At 39.0% G+C, this 19,721-nt stretch overlaps 1 protein-coding gene across 1 annotated transcript in view; it reads right to left on the reverse strand.

Annotated features, from left to right (window-relative positions):
* Nucleotides 1–3,433: 3,433 nt before the first annotated feature.
* PDGFB (platelet derived growth factor subunit B) overlaps nucleotides 3,434–19,721 on the reverse strand; it is a 35,580-nt gene continuing 19,292 nt past the window's right edge. Inside the window, exons 3-7 of the mRNA XM_077452316.1 lie at nucleotides 17,634–17,726; nucleotides 16,663–16,856; nucleotides 14,283–14,430; nucleotides 10,565–10,740; nucleotides 3,434–5,817 (exon numbers count right to left, since the gene is read on the reverse strand). Coding sequence (XP_077308442.1) covers nucleotides 10,604–10,740; nucleotides 14,283–14,430; nucleotides 16,663–16,856; nucleotides 17,634–17,726 — 572 coding nt within the window. The 3' untranslated portion in view covers nucleotides 3,434–5,817; nucleotides 10,565–10,603. The remainder of the gene's footprint in view (nucleotides 5,818–10,564; nucleotides 10,741–14,282; nucleotides 14,431–16,662; nucleotides 16,857–17,633; nucleotides 17,727–19,721) is intronic.

Consider the following 19,721-nt stretch of genomic DNA (forward strand, 5'->3'; position numbering starts at 1 on the left):
CGGTTATATACAGTGAATGTACAGCTGAATGTACAGTGAATGTACAGCAGGAAAAAAAAGTTCCTGAACCTTTCCAAAAATGCAGAGGCACAAAAATGCATTGATGTGAACATGTTCCATAGGATCCCATGTTAAAAAAAATTCCCTGCATTTCTGCAAAATGCATAAAAAAACGCATTAGTGTGAATGGAGCCTTATACCACAGTCTTTATCCGTGCATGCAGTGCTGAAATCACAATAAGATATAAGTGGATATTGCTTTCCCAGGCACACGTCAGTGGGAAGAAGGGTAAGTATTTCTCATATATATTGGTGGTTTAGTGACACATCTAAATCCCTCTGTGCTCGCTCCACTGTTCACATAAGACTCATCAGCTCAAGTCTTAAACTATGCAGAATTAGTGACCTGGATAATCAATCCAATCTACTGAATCACCTATGTTAAAAAGACATTTGCTGGAGCTGCCATTCGCCCCAATTAAAGTACCGGTATTTAAAAAAAAGCATTTGTGGTATTACAATACCCACTATTGGATGCCACATAATATACCAACCACTTACCAGGGGAAGTTCTCTGACCAGCTGATAAAGCCATAACGGAAAATATCTAAACTATTTCACAACGTTAGAACCCACAGGATAGAAGAAGTCACCAAAACAACCTCTGACTACATAAATACCACTTGGGTGATCTTCTTAAATATATTTCTTGTTCTAATGTATTATTCAGTGTTTTTTTTATTTGCGGTTTTATACAGGTTAGCATTGCTATTTATGTGCGGTTACAGTTTTACTTGTATTTAAGGTATCAACCTGTATTTTTAGAATAATCTTTTTTTATTATTTTTTTTTTTTTAATGTGATCAGTCTATAAAATCTTTTGTTACATCTGAGCAGTCTATGACAATCTTTTGTTAACCTGTGCAGTCTATGGCAGTAACATAAGAGCATGCTTGTAATATGTGACATATAACACAAAAGGTAAAAAATCGCTGTAACGTCACCTAAGCTGGAGATATTAGAGAGAATATCATATAGCGCAGCGTCATCACACCTGTGTGGTCCATCTGTAGACAGGACTCTGCAGACACCTGTATACATGCTACTTCACAGCGGGCAAACACTGCACATGCAGGGTGGCACGAACAAAGTGTGCTCGGAAGATTACCTCTACTGGAATCCAGTTTAGGAGACACAGCAGTATCCTAGCATGGTCGGGGAGTGGTGAGATCTCACTGATTTTCACTGTGTTATACTGTCCAGACTCCATAGGACACCCACTCACCCATATACTACTGGCCTCCTAGTGCTTCACTGCACTCATCTCAGGAGGGATTTTGGTCCACTTTTCTTTACAGATCTTCTCTAAATCCTTAAGGTTTCTTGGCTGTCTCTTGGCAACTCGAAGTTTCAGCTCCCTCCATAAATTTTCTATAGGATTAGGGTCTGGAGATTGGCTAGGCCACTCCCTACACCTAAGCACGGAGGTGGAAACATTATGCTTTGGGGTTTTCTCTGCTAAAGGTACAGGCTGAATTCGCTGCATTGAGGGGCCAATGGATGGACCATGTATCGTAAAATCCTGGATGAGAACTTTCTTCCCTCATCTAGAACACTGAATATGGGTCGTGGATGGATCTTTCAGCATGACAATGACCCAAAACATACCATCAAGGCAACAAAGGAGTGGCTCAAGAAGAAGATCATTAAGGTCATCTAGTGGCCTAGCCAGTCTCCAGACCTTAATCCTATAGAAAATTAATGAAAGGAGCTAAAACTTTGAATTGCCAAGAGACAGCCAAGAAACCTTAAGGATTTAGAGAAGATCTGTAAAGAAGAGTGGACCAAAATCCCTCCTGAGATGTGTGCAAACCTAGTCACCATCTACAAGAAACTTCTTACATCTGTGCTTGCCAACAAGGGTTTCTTCACCAAGTACTAAGTCATGTTTTGGTTGGGGATCAAATACTTATTTTACTCACTGAACTGCAACTCAATTTATATCATGTGTTTTTTCTGGATTTTTGGTTGAATTTCTATCTCTATCGTTTAAAATACATCTATGATAAAAATGATAGAACCTTCATTTTTTTGTAAGTTACATAACTTACATAATCTGCAGGGGATCAAATAATTATTTTTCCACTGTACCTCCTCTGCCAGCACCCCCCTCTAGATCAGCTCCATACGCAAGGCCAGCTGTCGAGCTGCCCTTAGTATATCGGTGCACAGATATCGTTCTGTCTTGCTTACTAGAACTTATAGCCTGTCATACATATGCACCGCTGACGGACTCTGATCCAGGGGGGTCTTGCCATCCATACATATCCAGCTTTTCCTTACTGTGTCTGGCTATACATCATGCATGGTTCTATAGACTGACCAATTATGGAAATCAATTATCTTAGCCAGCCTTGCACCGTAATCAATCTGCAGTCTTCTGCGCTAGTGCGGTTGGAACTACTTTCTGGGTTGGATGAACGTGTGTTGTATGAAACTATTTTGTATTTTCAATAAAGCTGTTTATAATTGACTGGCTGATCCTCTCTGAAGTTATCTTTTTGGACCTGTTGTCCTTTTTAAATATATATATGCTTGTAATATGTGAACACTAGCAGTGGATTGCAGGTTGGGACAGCTTTTCTGACACTGAAAAACTTAAAGAAATCTTTGGATTTAAAAACATTTTGCTCAAACTGTGTTCTCCTCTCCTGTGCTAAAACCAGTTATTGCAGGTAAACTATTCCTATTTAGCTTTCTTCAATCACTGGAAGCCACAATTACTTTTCGCTTGAACAGCACTGTGGCTACCCCCCTGTTACTCTGTCCATCACTGCTGTTGCCTGCTTTACAAAGCCACTGTGCCATAAGGGAGGAAGACAACGGTAAGTATGTTGCTAAAACTGTGCCAACCGCTGACCACCACCCGACAGCATTAACTACACCACTAATTGCCACTCTATCAGTCCTGCTACCTAAATTACTTACGAGTCCCAAGATATTTTGTAACACAAGTTAAATTCTGTCCTCTGTTGCAAAGCCCATATATTTTAAGATTGTTACACAATTACTGCAAATGTATTTATATTGTGCAACACTTCAATTATTTGACTAGGTTAAGGCCCTGCTCCCCATATGGGCCTATGAGAAGCCTAAGGAAGGTCAACTACACCGGCAATGAATACCAAATGATCTCAGAAGTGTCCTAATATTGATAACTGCATGTGTCCTTCTAAAACCGTCAACAAAGGCCCTTAGGTAATCTCCAAACAGATTGTTATCCATATTGAGCGTGAACTCAAAAGCGTTGTGGATATCTTCAGGTTCTTCCAGTTTTCTTCCAAAATCCAAAGAATAGGACAATAGTTTAAAGCGGTATTAAGACCAAAGACCAAAAATGACAACTTTCCAGTTAAAACATAATACGTAGCAGTAGATTTGATTGCATTTTAATACAAATTGAGATTTTTGTTGGGTTCTTCTTCATACAATTTAAATATTGCATATAAATTACTTTACATCATAGATCAATATTTTAGTTCTTTTTTAATGACAGGCAGAGCTGTGTGCAAATAGAAAGGAATTGAAGATTGAGAGGTGTTTTTTTACAAAGGGGTTTAAGTTGTACTCCAGACGTGCAAACCTGACAAGCCCAGACTTGATAGACTAACAAATGCTCTAAAGATGGGGCCTATGTATTCTGGTGCCATAGTGAGTTTTGAAAACACCTCCACTTCCCATCTGCACTAGTATGACGAAGGGATGGTTCTTCTAAAAGTTTACATATTACCAGCTGATATTTGGAAAAGCTCAGCAACTGCTAGTGATAGATAATGTTGCATGTGTTAAGAGTTCTTGTGATCCCCTACTGGCTGCTAAACCCATGTTAAGCGGAGTGGCGAAAGTCCAAATTATGTCATACATAAGGGCTCAAAACTTCAAGTCCCGAGCTTCTAGCCAGGCCTTAAAGCATTTGTTACCCCAACACTTCATATTCCTGATATGTGCTTTGTCCTTGTATGAGAAAGTCTCAGGTTCTCTTTGTATTGTTTCCTTTATGTGAAATCCCTGGCGTTCCTGCAAGTCTCCTTGCTTTCCTATGAAAAACTGACCACACTAAGCGGGAAAGCACACTGTGATCAGTTCCCTAGCTCTGCTGGGAGCTCAGTGTGCTCTCCTCCAATGATCTGACTTGTCCTGACATGCCCCTGCTACCCAACACGCCCTCGTAAATGATCTCATGAAATTACACTGTTAAAAGTTTTATGCAGAATTAAGTTACAAAAATAAATATTAACAATATCTTTAACAATAGTAACATAAAGCATATTTCATCGATCTCACTGTGATAAATAAAATAAGGATAAAATATGATTGGCTGCTATAGGCACTGTACACATCATTACTGCCTTGTTAAGTAAATATTTTAATGCTATATTAAATATAGCATTAAAAAAATTAAAACCAATGAATGACACTCACTGATTTAGGATGCAGAGAGACTTACAGCGGAGCACAGCACTGGACAGGGGAGCCGGAGCTTCCAAAGTTAACTTTTCCTATTAACAAGCTGGTGATTGGTTGCTAGGCGGTCTGAGCAACCAATTACCAGCTTGTTAATAGGAAAAGTAAACTTTGGCAGCACCTACCCAACCTCACTACCTGCACCAACCCCACCTCATCTAGTTCTTTGCAGACTCTCCCTGTATGCCAGGCTCTGCTAAGAGAATGACAGGGGGTGGAGGCTGGGAGGAGAATCGACTCTCATTCAATCCCACCTGCCCGGTGGCACCCCCTCCCTTCCTCCAATGCGGCTCCACACTCCCTCTCAGCTCATTTCCACTCACCTAATGCAAGCAGGGGAGTGGAAATTTTGAGGGTTGCCATACATCATCATACTAGGCCCTGTGCATAGTTTTCTGGGGTGCAAAAAACGGAATCTTCTTAGCCTGAAAAGAGTAGAAAGCAGCACAGGTTTACATGGCTGGAGTAAACTTAAATGCATCAATAAACCACCTAAATGTGTCAAGAAATCGTACAAGTGGCACAGATCACTGGGAAAGATTTGATAACAGTAAGAAACATTAAAAAAAAAGCATTAAGTCAGTTTGTAGGGATACATTCTATAACCACTTCTTGTATTATATAACAGCATCAACATTGCACAGTTGTATCTGCTGTTTGGTTGAACTACAACTACTAGTAGGCCTGAAGTTACAGTCACGGCAATTGTTATCCACTGTTTGCTTTCCCTGATATGGCCCATTAGCTTAGAACAGTAACACGCATAGCACGTACAGCTTATGACCTTTCAGTGTATATGACCTGGTAAAAATACAAGGGGGGGGGGGGGGAGGTTACAAGGAAGTCAGTCCCAATCCCATTTTCCAGTCTCTGTCCTGCCTCGTGCAATCTGAGCAAAGAAAACACATTTTTACAAAAATATGCATATATTTATATAAAAAAATACAAAATAAAGTACATTAAATAAGGTGTCTATATACATCCGGTGGTTTCAAAAGAATTTTGAGCTTCCCTATCCCTCCCACCACCCCAAAAAACATTCAGCCACTTAAATTGGCGCGGAAACTGGCAGTTAGTGGTTTTAATCTTGCTGCAAATAATGAAATGTACTTCAGTGAATCTCTTGTTAGGAGAAATATCCAGTCTGGGGTAGCAGGTAGAGATAAAATATAGTCTCTTCTTATTTGAAAATTGTCTTTTACAAAGCACCACTGCCAAGTCTGGCATATACAAATATGCAGTCATAAGTGAACCGGAGGACCCCATGGGGGCCAAATGTATTCTTTAGTCATCCTGTAAAATAAGGAAGGAAATGTCAGTGACTATGAAGTTATACAGCAGACCTGCCAATATAAACCATTTTCTTCACGTTTATATGCTACCACTTGCAGAACATTTGGCTAAATTAAAATTTATGTGAACCAGTGAAGTGCAAGAAAACATTAAATATTAAAAGTATAGCTAAACCCAAAAACAAAAATTTTATATATTGCAGATCCTTAGATGTGGTGGCTCCATTTGTTTTCTTTTTTAGGCTACATAAATTTTTTGCAAGTACAAAAAGTATCTGTTGATTCTTGTATCATGATAACCTCCGGTGTACTGAACTGAAATCTCAAACAACACCGTTTCCAGCTATCTTCTATAAATAACCATACGCATAACCAGTGGCGGCTGGTGCTCCATTTTTTTTTCTGCAAAAAAACTCCCCTAAACTCACCACCCCCATAGCTCGGTGTACTAAACCCCCCCGTTGCTCACCCATCCGCCAGCCTCGCACTTACCCCATCCAGGTCACGGGCAGCTTCGGTGGCTTCCCTCCCTGCTTCTTCTCCCGGCTGGCCAATACGAATGCTTCTCCTCTCAGCCAATCAGGTCTTAAGACCCACTCCCTGATTGGCTGGGAGGAGAAGCAGAAAGACAATAGTGAATATTAATTCGCTATTGTCACATACCCTTTTTGAAGCCAATTAGAGCTTCAGGCTCTAATCATGTGCTTAAAAAAAAAAATCCATTGAAATCCATGCGTTCTGACGCCCTGTATGTAGATTAGGGAGCGACCGCTAATTCACATACCCCTAAGTAATGGGGATGAAAAGAGGGGGATGTGTTTGTACTCCAAATCAAAGGAGCACCGTAGGGTTGCAATGCTGCTCCTCCATATTTATTGTACTGTAAGTGAGGACTGTCGTTCTAAGATTAGAATTGTGTTACTGGAAAGATCACCAAGAAAAAATGCACTGAAATAATAACACAGCCACCTAATCTAAGGACAGGTATGCTGCAATATACTGTATGTTTTACATTTGTACACTTTTAAGAGGAATAAATAAGGATATCGTTTGGACCACAATAGGGCACATTAATGAATACTTGTGCTTGTAATGCCACATCTTCCTCTGTGGTGGTGTGCAATGAACACATTAGGAAATTAAAGTAAACATTAGGCTTCTAGTCTGCCTGTTAGGAGCAGAAGTAACATTCTGTCATCCAAACAGATTTATTTTGCATTCATCCTTTAAAGGAATCTTGTACTAAGAGAAGATGAAGGTTGCCATTGCTGACTTCTCTAAGCCCTGGTTCATACAGCTGCGCAGTCAAAGTCAAAACGCATTCATTTCAATGGGTACCATCTTAATTGACTCAGGTCGCAGAGACAAAAAAAAATAGTTACTGTATTACTTTTTTGCGTCTTACTTTGTCTCATCTTTATCTTAGCGACTTTGGCTGTGACTTCAGAAGGTTTTGTAGGTTCAATAATGTGTGCCACGCTATGTATTGTTGTGATTTGCCAAATACAAAGTAGTAAAACATCAAATTAACATGAAAGTCACACTGAAGTTGCATGAAGTCGCAATGTAAAGGAACTGGAACTGGAAGTGGCACAACTTTGGGGTCGCAGCAGTGTAAACTGAGCCTTAGATTCTAGTTGCCTGACTGTCTTACTGATCTGATGACTTCAATGCTTTCTGAGACACTGACCTAAAGCAGATACACAAATCAGTAGCTCTTATCTCATTGCGACTTTCTAATTTTGGTGCTTGTTCTGGGTCAAAATATTGAAGCTGCAGGCAGCCAGGCAGCTAGTATTCTTAGGAGGTGGGAAGTGATGGCAGTGATGGCAAACCCATATTTTTCTTAGTATGATTTGTCTTAAAAAAACAAAACAAAAAAAAAGTATTTATTTTACCTTATACCACTTAATACTCTATTTGTTACAATATCTGAACACATGGGATTATTAGTGGATTGGTTAATTAGAGAAAGAAAGCATCTGTGCATTTGTAAAACATGGCACATTGGCAGTTTTTGGGCACAGTTGAGGAAAATTTGTCTCGGAGACAAGCATATTATATCATGTAAATAATCCATCTTGCCAAAAATAATAATTGCCTTGACGAAGAAGCAATAAGAAGAGATTAACATCTCAAAATAGAATAATTCCAATTGTACTTTTAGTACCGAGATTTCAGAATTGCAGCTTAGCACATAACAATAAAACAAGATATTTGAGGGTTATTTGATGTGTACCATAAGCCCTGGATGGTAGTGGAGTGGTGGTGTGATCTCCTGTGGGGTTGGAGGCATTTACCATTATCCCATCCGATTTACCCTTTTGCCTGATTAGACCTCATAATTTGGAGGTCAATACAAATGTGATACGTTTTACATATACAGTTGGTTTTGTGGTGTTTATTGGAGAAGGTTACATAAAGTAGATATACTGTGCATCCGGAAAGTATTCACAGCGCTTCACTTTTTCCACATTTTGTTATGTTACAGCCTTATTCCAAAAAATATTAAAATTCATTATTTTCCTCAAAATTCTACAAACAATACCCCATAATGACAACGTGAAAGATGTTTGAAATCTTTGCAAATTTAAAAAAATTACATGTACATAAGTATTCACAGCCTTTGCCATGATACTCAAAATTGAGCTCAGGTGCATCCTGTTTCCACTGATCACCCTTAAGATGTTTCTACAACTTGATCGGAGTCCATATGTGGTAAATTAATTTGATTAGACATGATTTAGAAAGGCACACACCTGTCTATATAAGGTTCCATGGTTACCAGTGATGTCCAAGGAATTTTCTGTAGACAGGATAGTATTGAGGCACACATCTAGGTAAGGGTACAGAAAAATGTCTGCAGCATTGAAGGTCCCAATGAGCACAGTGGCCTCCATCATCTGTAAATGGAAGAAAGTTTGGAACCACCAGAACTCTTTCTAGAGAGAAGGGCCTTTGTCAGGGAGGTAACCAAGAATCGATGGTCACTCTGGCAGAGCTCCGGCATTTCTCTGTGGAGAGAAGAGAACCTTCTAGAAGAACAACCATCTCTGCAGCACTCCACCATCAGGCCTGGATGGCCAGACAGAAGCCACTCCTCAGTAAAAGGCACATGACAGCCTGCCTGGAGTTTGTCAAAAGGCACCTGAAGGACTCGGACCATGAGAAACAAAATTCTCTGGTCTGATGAAACAAAGATTAAACTCTTTGACCTGAATGGCAAGTGCCATGTCTGGAGGAAATCAGGCACCGTTCATCAACTGGCCAATACCATGTGATTTTTTTCAGTTTTTATTTTTAATAAATTTGCAAAAATTTCAACCAAACTTCTTTCACGTTGTCATTATGGTGTATTGTTTGTAGAATTTTGAGGAAAATAATGAATTTAATGAATTTTTGATTAAGGCTCTAACATAACAAAATGTGAAAAAAGTGAAGCGATGTGAATATTTTCCGGATGCGCTGTACATATTTGTATATTTGTTTCTGATCCATTACTGTGTGTGAGCCACAGAACGTGTCGGTTTGTTTTTTTGTGTTTAGGATTGTTACGCTGTGACATTATTTTATTAGATTATTAATTTTAAAGCCTAAATTAACCTAAAAGATGCAAAATAAGCACAAGGGGCATTACCTACCTTCAGAGTGTTGTGTCTTTTTTGTGCATCTGTCTTCTAGTTCAACAGAAATCCTCCTCCTTCAAGGCTCCCCCCTTCACCTGCCACCACCATAATCTTCCAGTGCACAGGGTGGTCCATGGTGTTAATAGAATTAAGGGAGCTATCACAGGCACACATCAAGGGTGCCCAATTATGCTCACCCTTTCTGCCCAGGTCTTTCATTCATAGAAGCCCTACTACAACTTCTATGAATATAGCACAATCTATGAATGGAGGGGGTGGACCTATCAATCATCAACCAATCCTCCTTTCATAGATCCTGTTTCATTCATAGAAGCTGTAGCATGGCTTCTATGAATGGAAATGTTGGGTGCAAAGGATGGGCATAGGGCAGCTCTCTTAATGAATGCCTGTGACAGCTCCTCGGTTCTATTATCTCTTGCCCCACCAGAAGATAATGATGGCAAAGGGGGAGGGGAGGGGGGATGCAGGGGGCACTGGATGGGGAAGATTATTACTGAACGGGAAAACATCTCACTGAAGTGCTTATTTTGTATTTTGTTAATGTAAACTAAGGCTTCAACCTGAATATGATTTCAGTTAAAGCAAATGAACAAATAAATGTTATTTTTTTTTTCAATTTGTGCCTATTTAACCCATTTACTCTTAGTTTGTTTATAAGCTAACACTGATCGTGTAAAAAAAAGTGCATTTTTAACTTTTTTTTGTTTTTGGTCTTTGGATTGCATAAGAAATACAACCATTTTTGAAGACTATATCAGCAATTTCACAAAAAATGACAATATATATTACTTTATCTTAAGTAATGACAAAGTTATTGTATAAATAGTAGAAATGTAAAAATTGCTCTGGTCCATTGGGGTGTACATGTGTGAGAACTGAAATGGTTAAATAATTGTTCCTAGGTCAAATGCAGAGGAATATATTATACTTGCAAACTTAATCTTGTAACTGTTTGTAAATGGAAGCTGCTGATTTAGTGTTTAAAGATTTGCTTTTCCCTTCCAATACCACTTAATCCCACTAGAACTTGTGGCGAAAGCCTCCGGCAGTCCTAGGATTAACTGAATGTGTTAGAAATTGTGGAGGATTACGATCGCTCACCTGTTCAGTGACAGATACTAAGAATCATTTTCACGGTCACTACGTGACTAGGAGGTCTCTCTGCTCCTTCTTGCTTGGAAGATATTTGAATTTTTTATTTTTCTTCTTTGACGGTCGAAGTGGGGGCTCTTCCTTTCGAATTGTAGTGGGGGGAGGCGCTGTAGCTACAGATACACCTGTGAAATTCATAAATACAAAAGCCTTTCAAGTTCAAAGCTGTCATTAGAGTAATTCCAGGCAAAAGTTACTTTTATGTATTTTAAAAAATATACTGTACATGCAAACTATGCAGGAGCAATGACTTTCTTCTCTACTTCATGAAAGCAATGGACAGTGGAAAACTGATTTCTATCGTAAATCAGGACTTAGTAGCAAGTTGGAACAGAAATGAACATACAAATGCTCATGAGTGCAAGTAATTGTTTGCATTCGTGAACATGCAGAGGAACAGCCTAGACATTTAAACTAAGGATACCCATTAATTGACGACTGTGCTATAGTAAATGCAGAAGCAGTATGTATGTACTAAAATGTACCAAGTGCATTAATAGGGAAATCAAAAAGAAATTTAGAAAAACCAGCAAGGAAACGGAACTGAATTTTATAATGAAGGCCCCTTGACCCACTTGTCTCCTAGGGTAAGGGAGCCTTCACTGCTGGGAGATTGCCAGCTATGTAGGCGGTAATCAAAAGCAGGGAGTTTAAGTGGCTCCAACGGGATTGGCCACTAAAGCACAAGGTGACTGGGTGGACCTGGAACTCTAGAAAAAGGCTACACAAGGGCACGTCCCACCACTTTGATGTCACAAGAGTTGCCTGCCCACCGATTGTGATTTTCGTCACAGCTTTATTGGCGGTTTTACCTGGCCAGCGATGGATATTGCTTTACGGACTGTTCCCTTAAGTTTAAGTCTGGGATAAGTTTAATGCCTGTCTCGTATTGATGGTTGGAGACAGGCCTCTTAGACTAGCTGTGTTTGTTATGGAGGCTCAGGGTATAACTGTAACTGACATTATGCGGTATGTTGAACACTTTTACAGTTGTAAGTAAATAAAGCTGTGGCCTTGCCCTAATTCCAACTAAAATAAGTCTGTGTGTCTTTTCTGGTTTTAGTTGGTAATAGCTGGTTAAAACACGCCTACGCTTCTCAGCAGTCATGATAATCCAAAAAGCATGAGAGTCTAATAATCAAATAACTCTTACTCAAAGAGACTTAGCCCACCCCCCATGTTCAGACCTAAGCAGCACTAAGTCCCCAATATACAAGAACAGCCAAAACGACAGCTAGCCCAAGGGACTTTTTAAGTGGCGCTAAAGTAAAATAGTGCAACGAAAGTATATATAAAAAAAATACAAAATGTATTTCATTTGGATGTTCACATTGCATGTGCAGAAATAAGAAACACACTGTTTCACCAATGTACACTTCAGATGCCAAATGCATTATTCATTTGCAGGAGCTGTAATCTCTATGTATTTCACAGGACAACGCCAACTTCATCAGGAGACAGTTGGTTAGTATATGCATATGAAACTTAGGGTGAAGTCAAAAACCACATGTGAAGATTAAAAAAAGTAAAAACCAACTGTGGCTGTCTCCTGAGGAAGTTGGCGTTGACCCGCGAAATGCATAAAGATTACAGTTCCTGCAAATGAATAATAAATTTGCCATCTGGAATGTACATTAGTGAAACAGTGTTTTTTACTTCTACACAAACAATGTGAACGTCTATATGTGGTTTTATGTAATTTGAAATAGATTTAGTATTTTTTTATATATACATTTGTTTCACTATTTAGCTTTAGTACCAAAAACAAAGTCCCTCGGACTAACTGTTGTTTTGGCTTTTCTAAAAAAAAATGAAGAACTGCTTGGTTACCTATCCTATCTCCGAAAAAAATAACCCCAAGCTGTTTCTCCTAATATACAGTACTACAAAAAAATCTGTTGCTTCTAGGAAAAGCAGCTTGCCTCCACCCTCATGTTGGTGCAAGGGTTTAAGGTTTAGCTTCCTTAATACAAATTTCCCAATATGATACAAACAACACTGATCTCCAGACATCAGAGCTTATTCATCCAGTTAAAATTGTAGTAACAGCATGAACAAACAGAGCCTTGACGCATTTTGCTGATGCAGCTTTATCATAAGGCCTTGTTTGCTCACACTTAATCATAAGTGTTGTTTGTTCGTGATGTTTCTTTGCTTGTAACTGAATAAAGAAGATCTTATATCTGGAAATAAATGTGCTGTTTTTCCTGCCATTGGTATTCTTGTTACACATTTTGTAACCCCAACCTTCACTTGAAAGTACAGACCATTTAAAGTCTAATTTTAAGCAATCATAACTTTTGCTACTCATGCTCCGTGTAGCACATGCGCCCAGTTTATGGATGTCCTCGCAGCAATAGGTTACAAGAAGAAATACCTTACCTCTCTAGCTGCTTGTACTGTGAACTAATCAAAGCTGAAGCTTATGCATTAATATTTTTTCCCCTTGGACCAATGTAAGTATGTAATGTATGTGCCATACCTGGCTGATCCCTTTGGAAACTGGAAATCACCAAAGTAGACACTACTACTAGAGTGATCCCCACTAGCTTCCAAGTCCCATGCCCATCACTGCACCAGCTCTCCACCAATGAGAGAATGCTTTGCAGCATTCTCTGAAAGGAAACGGTGCTGAATGAGCAACTCCCTGGGGTTAATTTACTAAAGGCAAAAATATGGTGCACTTTGCAAAGTGCAGCTGCACTCTGAAAAAGCAGTTGCTCCAGAGCTTAGTAAAGTAAATGAGCAGACGTTCTGCTGACTTCCATCGTCCAATCATGTGCAAGCAAAAATGCTGTTTTGTTTTTTTTTGCAATCTAATTTACTCAGCTCTAGAGCAATTCCACTTACAGAACGCAACTGCACTTTGCAAAGTGCATAGTCTATTTTCTTTTAGTAAATGACCCCCCTGTGTTCACTAAGCAGCAGGGGAGCCACACTGCATGAATTTGGACTAGAGAGAGATAGAATAATATCATCAGCAAATAGTCCAATTTTATGTTCCTGTTGACCAGTTTTGATACCTTTTAATGTTAGTGTTTGAGTGGAAGTGTTCTACTAATGGCTCTATGGCTGATAAAAAAATAAGGGTGATAATGGACACCCTTGTCTAGTTACATTTGATAAGTTGAAACTTTTGGATAGCATTCCTGAGGTGTAGACCTTAGCTCAGGGATCCTCAAACTACGGCCCTCCAGCTGTTGTGGAACTACACATCCCACGAGGCATTGTAAAACCCTGACATTCACAGACATGACTAGGCATGATGGGAATTGTAGTTCCTGAACAACTGGAGGGCCATAGTTTGAAGACCCATGCCTTAGCTGATGGTTGCGTATATAATGATATAATGAACATATGAATAAATACGGCAAACCCAAACCTAAGCCCAAGCACTAGAGGTAATCACCATAGTAGCGTGTGAATTCCAGCTTCCACAGGGATTGGCCAGGTATTTGGTTGGCTTCTAACAGCTTAGTAACACCTCATATGTGTTTACTGCTTGTTCAGAATATGTACCAACTATAGGGTGCATGGACTTAGAACCTCTTACCCCCAGCTCATGGTCTTGTTACTTGTTAAAGCTGAATAACATACATTAAAATAGTAAATACATGTAGAAAATTCTTAATATGTACTAAAATGCAAAACATTTAAAGACAATTACCTGCAGCCCCCCTGTGCTCATGGGAAGTGTGGTGACTCCTGACAGATAAGGGACTGACTGCCTCACACCTGCACTCCAGATGGTCCTCCAGAGGAATGGGGACAAGTTGAACATCCTTCTTGGATTTCCTGATCACAATTTTCTTCACCTGTATCAATAGCACATATATTAGAACTACTTCAAGCAGCTGAGTGACTGGCCCTACCAGTGTTCTGATTATTATCTCTAGTAAAATTGTCAGTAAATTGTAAAAAGTAACACTGATGCTTACTGATGATAGCTACAGCTGACATCAGGTCAATCATTACTAATATCTTCATGCAATAGCCAGACCCGAAAACTTTCCATTACCCAATAAGTGGAAATTCTATCTCTTTTCAGATTCACATTAAAACAAACTGGGTTCTTCTCCTCACATTCTGCCTGTAGAATCATCATACTGTGCATTGAGCAGATATTTCCATTGCCCCAATCACAGATTCCATAACACAAATAGTCCAACTAAGAATTTTCCATAAAAAACATCACATTTTTCCAAAGCACAATTTCCTGGAAAGTACCCCCAACAGTGGGGTACATAAGCATCATGAGAGAAATTCTTTGCAGTATAAAATCTGTCTAATGTACTCATAAACCCCCATTTTATCTTTTTTTTTTTAACTAGATATTGTTTCTTAACTCTGGATGTAAAATGTCAGAAATCTTTTTTTTTTTTTTTTGTACAGCATTTTTTACATATTATACACTTCCAAAGAAGTCCAGAAATGAAATGTTCCGGCGACACATGCCACACTGTCAGGAAATTTGGCAGACTGTCAAGTGAAACATTGCTTTGATCCCGTGGAAATGGGGAGGGCTATGCATTCCAGGTGGGATATTTTCATTTATATTTTCCAGTGTGAATGTGTATTTTCAATTAATCAAGTTTTAGAAGTCTTAAATGATATGATGTTAATCAAAGCTTTTGTGCAGCTAACCATGAAGATAGCATTAGTAGCAGAAACGACCAGCATGGATGAGTGTAATCATTAAGGCTGGATACAAACCTTCGCCTTTTTTGCTCAATACCTTTTCTGTTGAAATCAATGGAAACACATCAAAATGCATCTCATCACATACCTTCAGATGTAAATCAACACGGGTTCTAATGCCATGCAGCATATACTGTACACACACACACACACCACAATGTGCATTCAATATAAAGTGCATTTCCGTGCATTGGAAACCAAAGTAATTCACAATAACTGGCATCAACGTCCCTTGACATGCACTCTGATGTGTTTTCATCTGTTTTAAATAGATGATAGGATTGGGGAAAACACATAGGTGCAATTTCAGCATGGCTTTTCTCGTCTTATCTGAAAAATCCTTATTGTTTAACCCCATACACCAACCCAAAGTTTTCTGTATATATATATTTTTTTTCTTTTTTTTTTTATGCAGTAAAATGGTATGTGCAGCTTTAGAACCCATAAACAAGCTGATTAAAAATCATACCGATTAATTTAAAGAGAATGTTACCTCAACATTTCATCTTTTTGATGTGAGTCTGCTATACCATGTACCTGGTTTAAAAAGTATCCTGTTCTCTTTTGTATTTACAGCATAACAACCTTGAAAATTTGTGCTGTAGTGATTAACAACAGATGGTTTGTGAATTCAAGTGACATATAAATCACCAGCACGTTATCATCTTCAAATTACAATTTATTTTTTTAAACAATCACATCATGAAACAATAGGAGAAGGGATGAGTCATAAGAGGGCCAAAGAAAGCTGCAGGGCTGCAGAGTTGGAGGTGTGCCTCTGTGTAAATCCAGGAAGTAAACAGGCAGCAGCTTCAGCTGCCAACAGTTAAAATGGCTGCAGCCAGACTCAGTGGAGGGAGATTTCTGAAGCATATTTGGCAAGTACAGAATCACTATATATATAAAATCACTGTATGTGGAATACATTTTTTTTTCTGTTTGGACGTCAGCTGTAGTAACTTACAGGAGATGGGTCTTAACAGGTTGCTATGAGATACTGCAATTAAAAATGATAAACCTTTAGGGCAGTAGGTTATTATGGCTCATTGGGGTTGATTTACAAAATCAGGTGCAGCTCTACATAGAATCAGCTTCCAGGTTTTTCTGTCAAGACTCAATTGAACAAGCTGAAGTTACAAGCGAATCAGCTACCATGAACAGCGGCACCAGATTTTGCACTCTCCAGTTTTAGCAAATCAATCAACCCCCATTGGCTACCACATTCGGACTTTTTAGCATACTTGTAACCTTAACTAGGCATGGTTGCATGCTAAACAGGACTGCCGAGATATCTTACATATAACATTGTCAGAACTGAAAAGTAAAAAACCTGCAGAGTTATGCATTACCTGCACATGTCGGATGCGCACGAGGGATGGAACACATTTCATGTTTCTGGAGTTACAACACCCTGAGCACCTCTCAACCTCCACACACGGTGGCTGCACAATGAAGTTGGCGTTGGTTGGATCCACCATCTGGCGGGTGATTTCAAACACTTCTGTTCTGGGTTTGCACTCTGCAATCTGGGCCTGCTGCGCATCTGCAAAGAATCAATGTCTAGGGTTAATGATATAGTGAGCATGCTGCTGAAAGTTCGAAATAGTGTGTTGTGAGTCCATGTGACAGAATCCTGATGCTCACATCAAAGATACACATCACAGTAGAGGTGGATTAAGGTAGAATAGGCCCTAGGCAAGGTAAAATCTCTTTGATTGACATTGATAAAGATTACAGTAAGCACAGAGCTACTTACTCATTTGCATTGCCGGTACTGGCATAACCCCCTCCTCATCGGACATCAACTGACTACAGGCATGTGAATTCTCCCTTGTGATGTGACACTCAGTTGTACAACTTTGTCCAACTGTGCTATCTCTCTGGTTTTCAGCATAGCAGTTGTAGCTATGCCTCCTAGATATCCACCAGGTTGTAGGCCCCTAAACAGGTTGACTTGTTAACGAGGTGGCTCTACTAAAATGCGGCATCAATTATCATCTGATTTAACGCCAGTGTATTTTAAACCAATAACTATAATATCTGTTACATTGTAAACGCTTTCCTACTAATAAATTTAGAGGTTGTGCAAAGAGTGCTTGTCCAATATCACCTCTATCATGAAAACGTCTGTTATATACTGTGAACAGCTGTGTGCTTTCTGACTTATATGTAGTTGTGAAACCTTTGTATATGCACAAGTACACACTGTGAGTACAATTTTGATAAGACCAGTTAACCATAAAGTAGGTATGCATGATGTAATTTGCAAGCTATGCTTCTTTGTCATTGAGAAATGGTTTAGCCCAGGGATATCTCTTACCTAAGCTGCGAATGACCCGGGAGTGGCTGGAACTGCCCCTAGGCAAACTTCTTGTTTCATTTCTGGTTAATTCATAAACATCGTCCTCGTCATCTAGCAAGGGGAACAGGATTTAAAAGAAATTTCAACATTTTCATCTACTATAAAAAAAAAAAAGCAATGTGTCCTTCAAGGTCAGTTTACAAAGAAATAGGTGCTCTGCAAAGCAAACATCAGCTGTGGTTAAAGCTTAGATTATATCACTAAAGCATGCAGAGCTGTATGAGCTACAATTTTCACACTTACATTGTCACAGATTTACTTCCTGTAAAAGTTAATGTGTCCACTGGTAAAAGATACGAAAACTTAGTTTATATTACACTGTAGATGGTAAAGATTAATAGGTGTTCTTAAAAGAAAAAAAAAAAGAAACAAGTCCTGTGAGCAGCGCAGTAGTATGTAGACTGCATTCATTTTCTGTAGCTAATAAGCTATGTGCATAGAGTCTGTGTTTGCATTGGTATCTTCTAGTTGCTCTGGCTTGTTCCCAGAACCCATAAAGATACAGTGACGTTATTTGGCGTCGACCCAAAATAACTCTAACATAGTGGGAAACTTAAATTGTTTTTGGACTGATTTGAATGGGTCAATGGTTCCTGTAAAATATGTTAATGCATATAAATTGGTAAAATATATAATAACAAATAAATACATAAATAAATATAAAAATGATCTGTGTTAAGTTTCCTACACTACATCTGTATCTATTTTGGCTCTATTTACAGTTCATTCACCTATCAACATTTAAGTAGGTATCACGTTAAATTAGCAGGAACTATTTCTAACATTAAACAGAAAATGTACATTAAAGCTCTGCTATTGTACAATCTGACCAATCAGATTGTTATTTTTATTTCCAGTAATAGCTGGTATCTGACTTGTTGCTAATGGCACAAAAAAAAAAAACTAAGTATGTATGTTATGCCCTGTACACACGGTCGGACATTCCGACCACAAAATCCATCGGATTTTTTCTGACGGATTTTGGACGAAACTTGTCTTGCATACACACGGTCGCACAAAGTTGTCGGAAAATCCGATCGTTCTGAACGAGGTGACGTCAAACATGTACGTCGGGACTATAAACGAGCCAGTAGCCAATAGCTTTCGTCCCTTAGTTTATTCTGAGCATGCGTGGCACTTTGTCCGTCGGAATTGTCTACACACGATCAGAATTTATGCGATCGGATTTTGTTGTCGGAAAATTTCAGATCCTGCCCTCAAACTTTGTGCGTCGGAAAATCCAATGGAAAAAGTCTGATGGAGCCCACACACTCTCGGACAACATGATCCGATTGCACATTTTCCATCTGAAAATCCGACCGTGTGTAGAGGGCATAATACATAAGCAGCAAGGCTATAATAGACAACCATCTATTTGACAGCTTTCTGGTTTAACATAAATTGGACATTGTCTGCATAATGTTAGCCGCATGCATGATCTTTTGGGTCAGTATGCTCTCAGTGCCCTGTGTGAACTTCATTTTTTACAGTTTTCACTTTTAAGTACAAAAAATAAGGGTCATATTCATAAAGCAGTGAATGTAGCATCCACCAAACGTTCACTGCAGGTAAAAAAAAAAAAAATCCTTAAGAATGGTACCACTGCAATGAAAGGTCTCCAACAATGCTTCTACCTGAGGACAGAAGCAACCACAACTGTACATGTACACCAGCCCTAAGAATAATGTGTAGAGTACTAAAACTCACAGCAACCAATCACCTTTCACTTGCTGACCTTTGTTTATTTTTGTTTAATTACAATTAAAACAGGATCGTACAACAAAGATCCATGTGTTTAGCACTGTTAACACAACAAACCATAAATGGACGGGAGTGGGCACCAAGAGGAATGACATCATCGTTTCCCCCAAAGACCTGGCACCAGTAAAAACACAACCTGCTGAGAGCTTCCATGGAACAAGCAGAATGCTGATGTGACCATTCCCTATCTCAATATGTACATGCATTGGATGCCTCATTTACTTAGAGCCTAAGGGGGATAGTTAATTGCAGTTATCTAATTTACAGTAAAGCATTTAGGATTTA

Source organism: Lithobates pipiens, unplaced genomic scaffold, assembly GCF_037356315.1.
Source record: "Lithobates pipiens isolate NorthernLeopardFrog02 unplaced genomic scaffold, aLitPip1_a1.2 Scaffold_23, whole genome shotgun sequence".
NCBI classification, from domain to species: domain Eukaryota; kingdom Metazoa; phylum Chordata; class Amphibia; order Anura; family Ranidae; genus Lithobates; species Lithobates pipiens.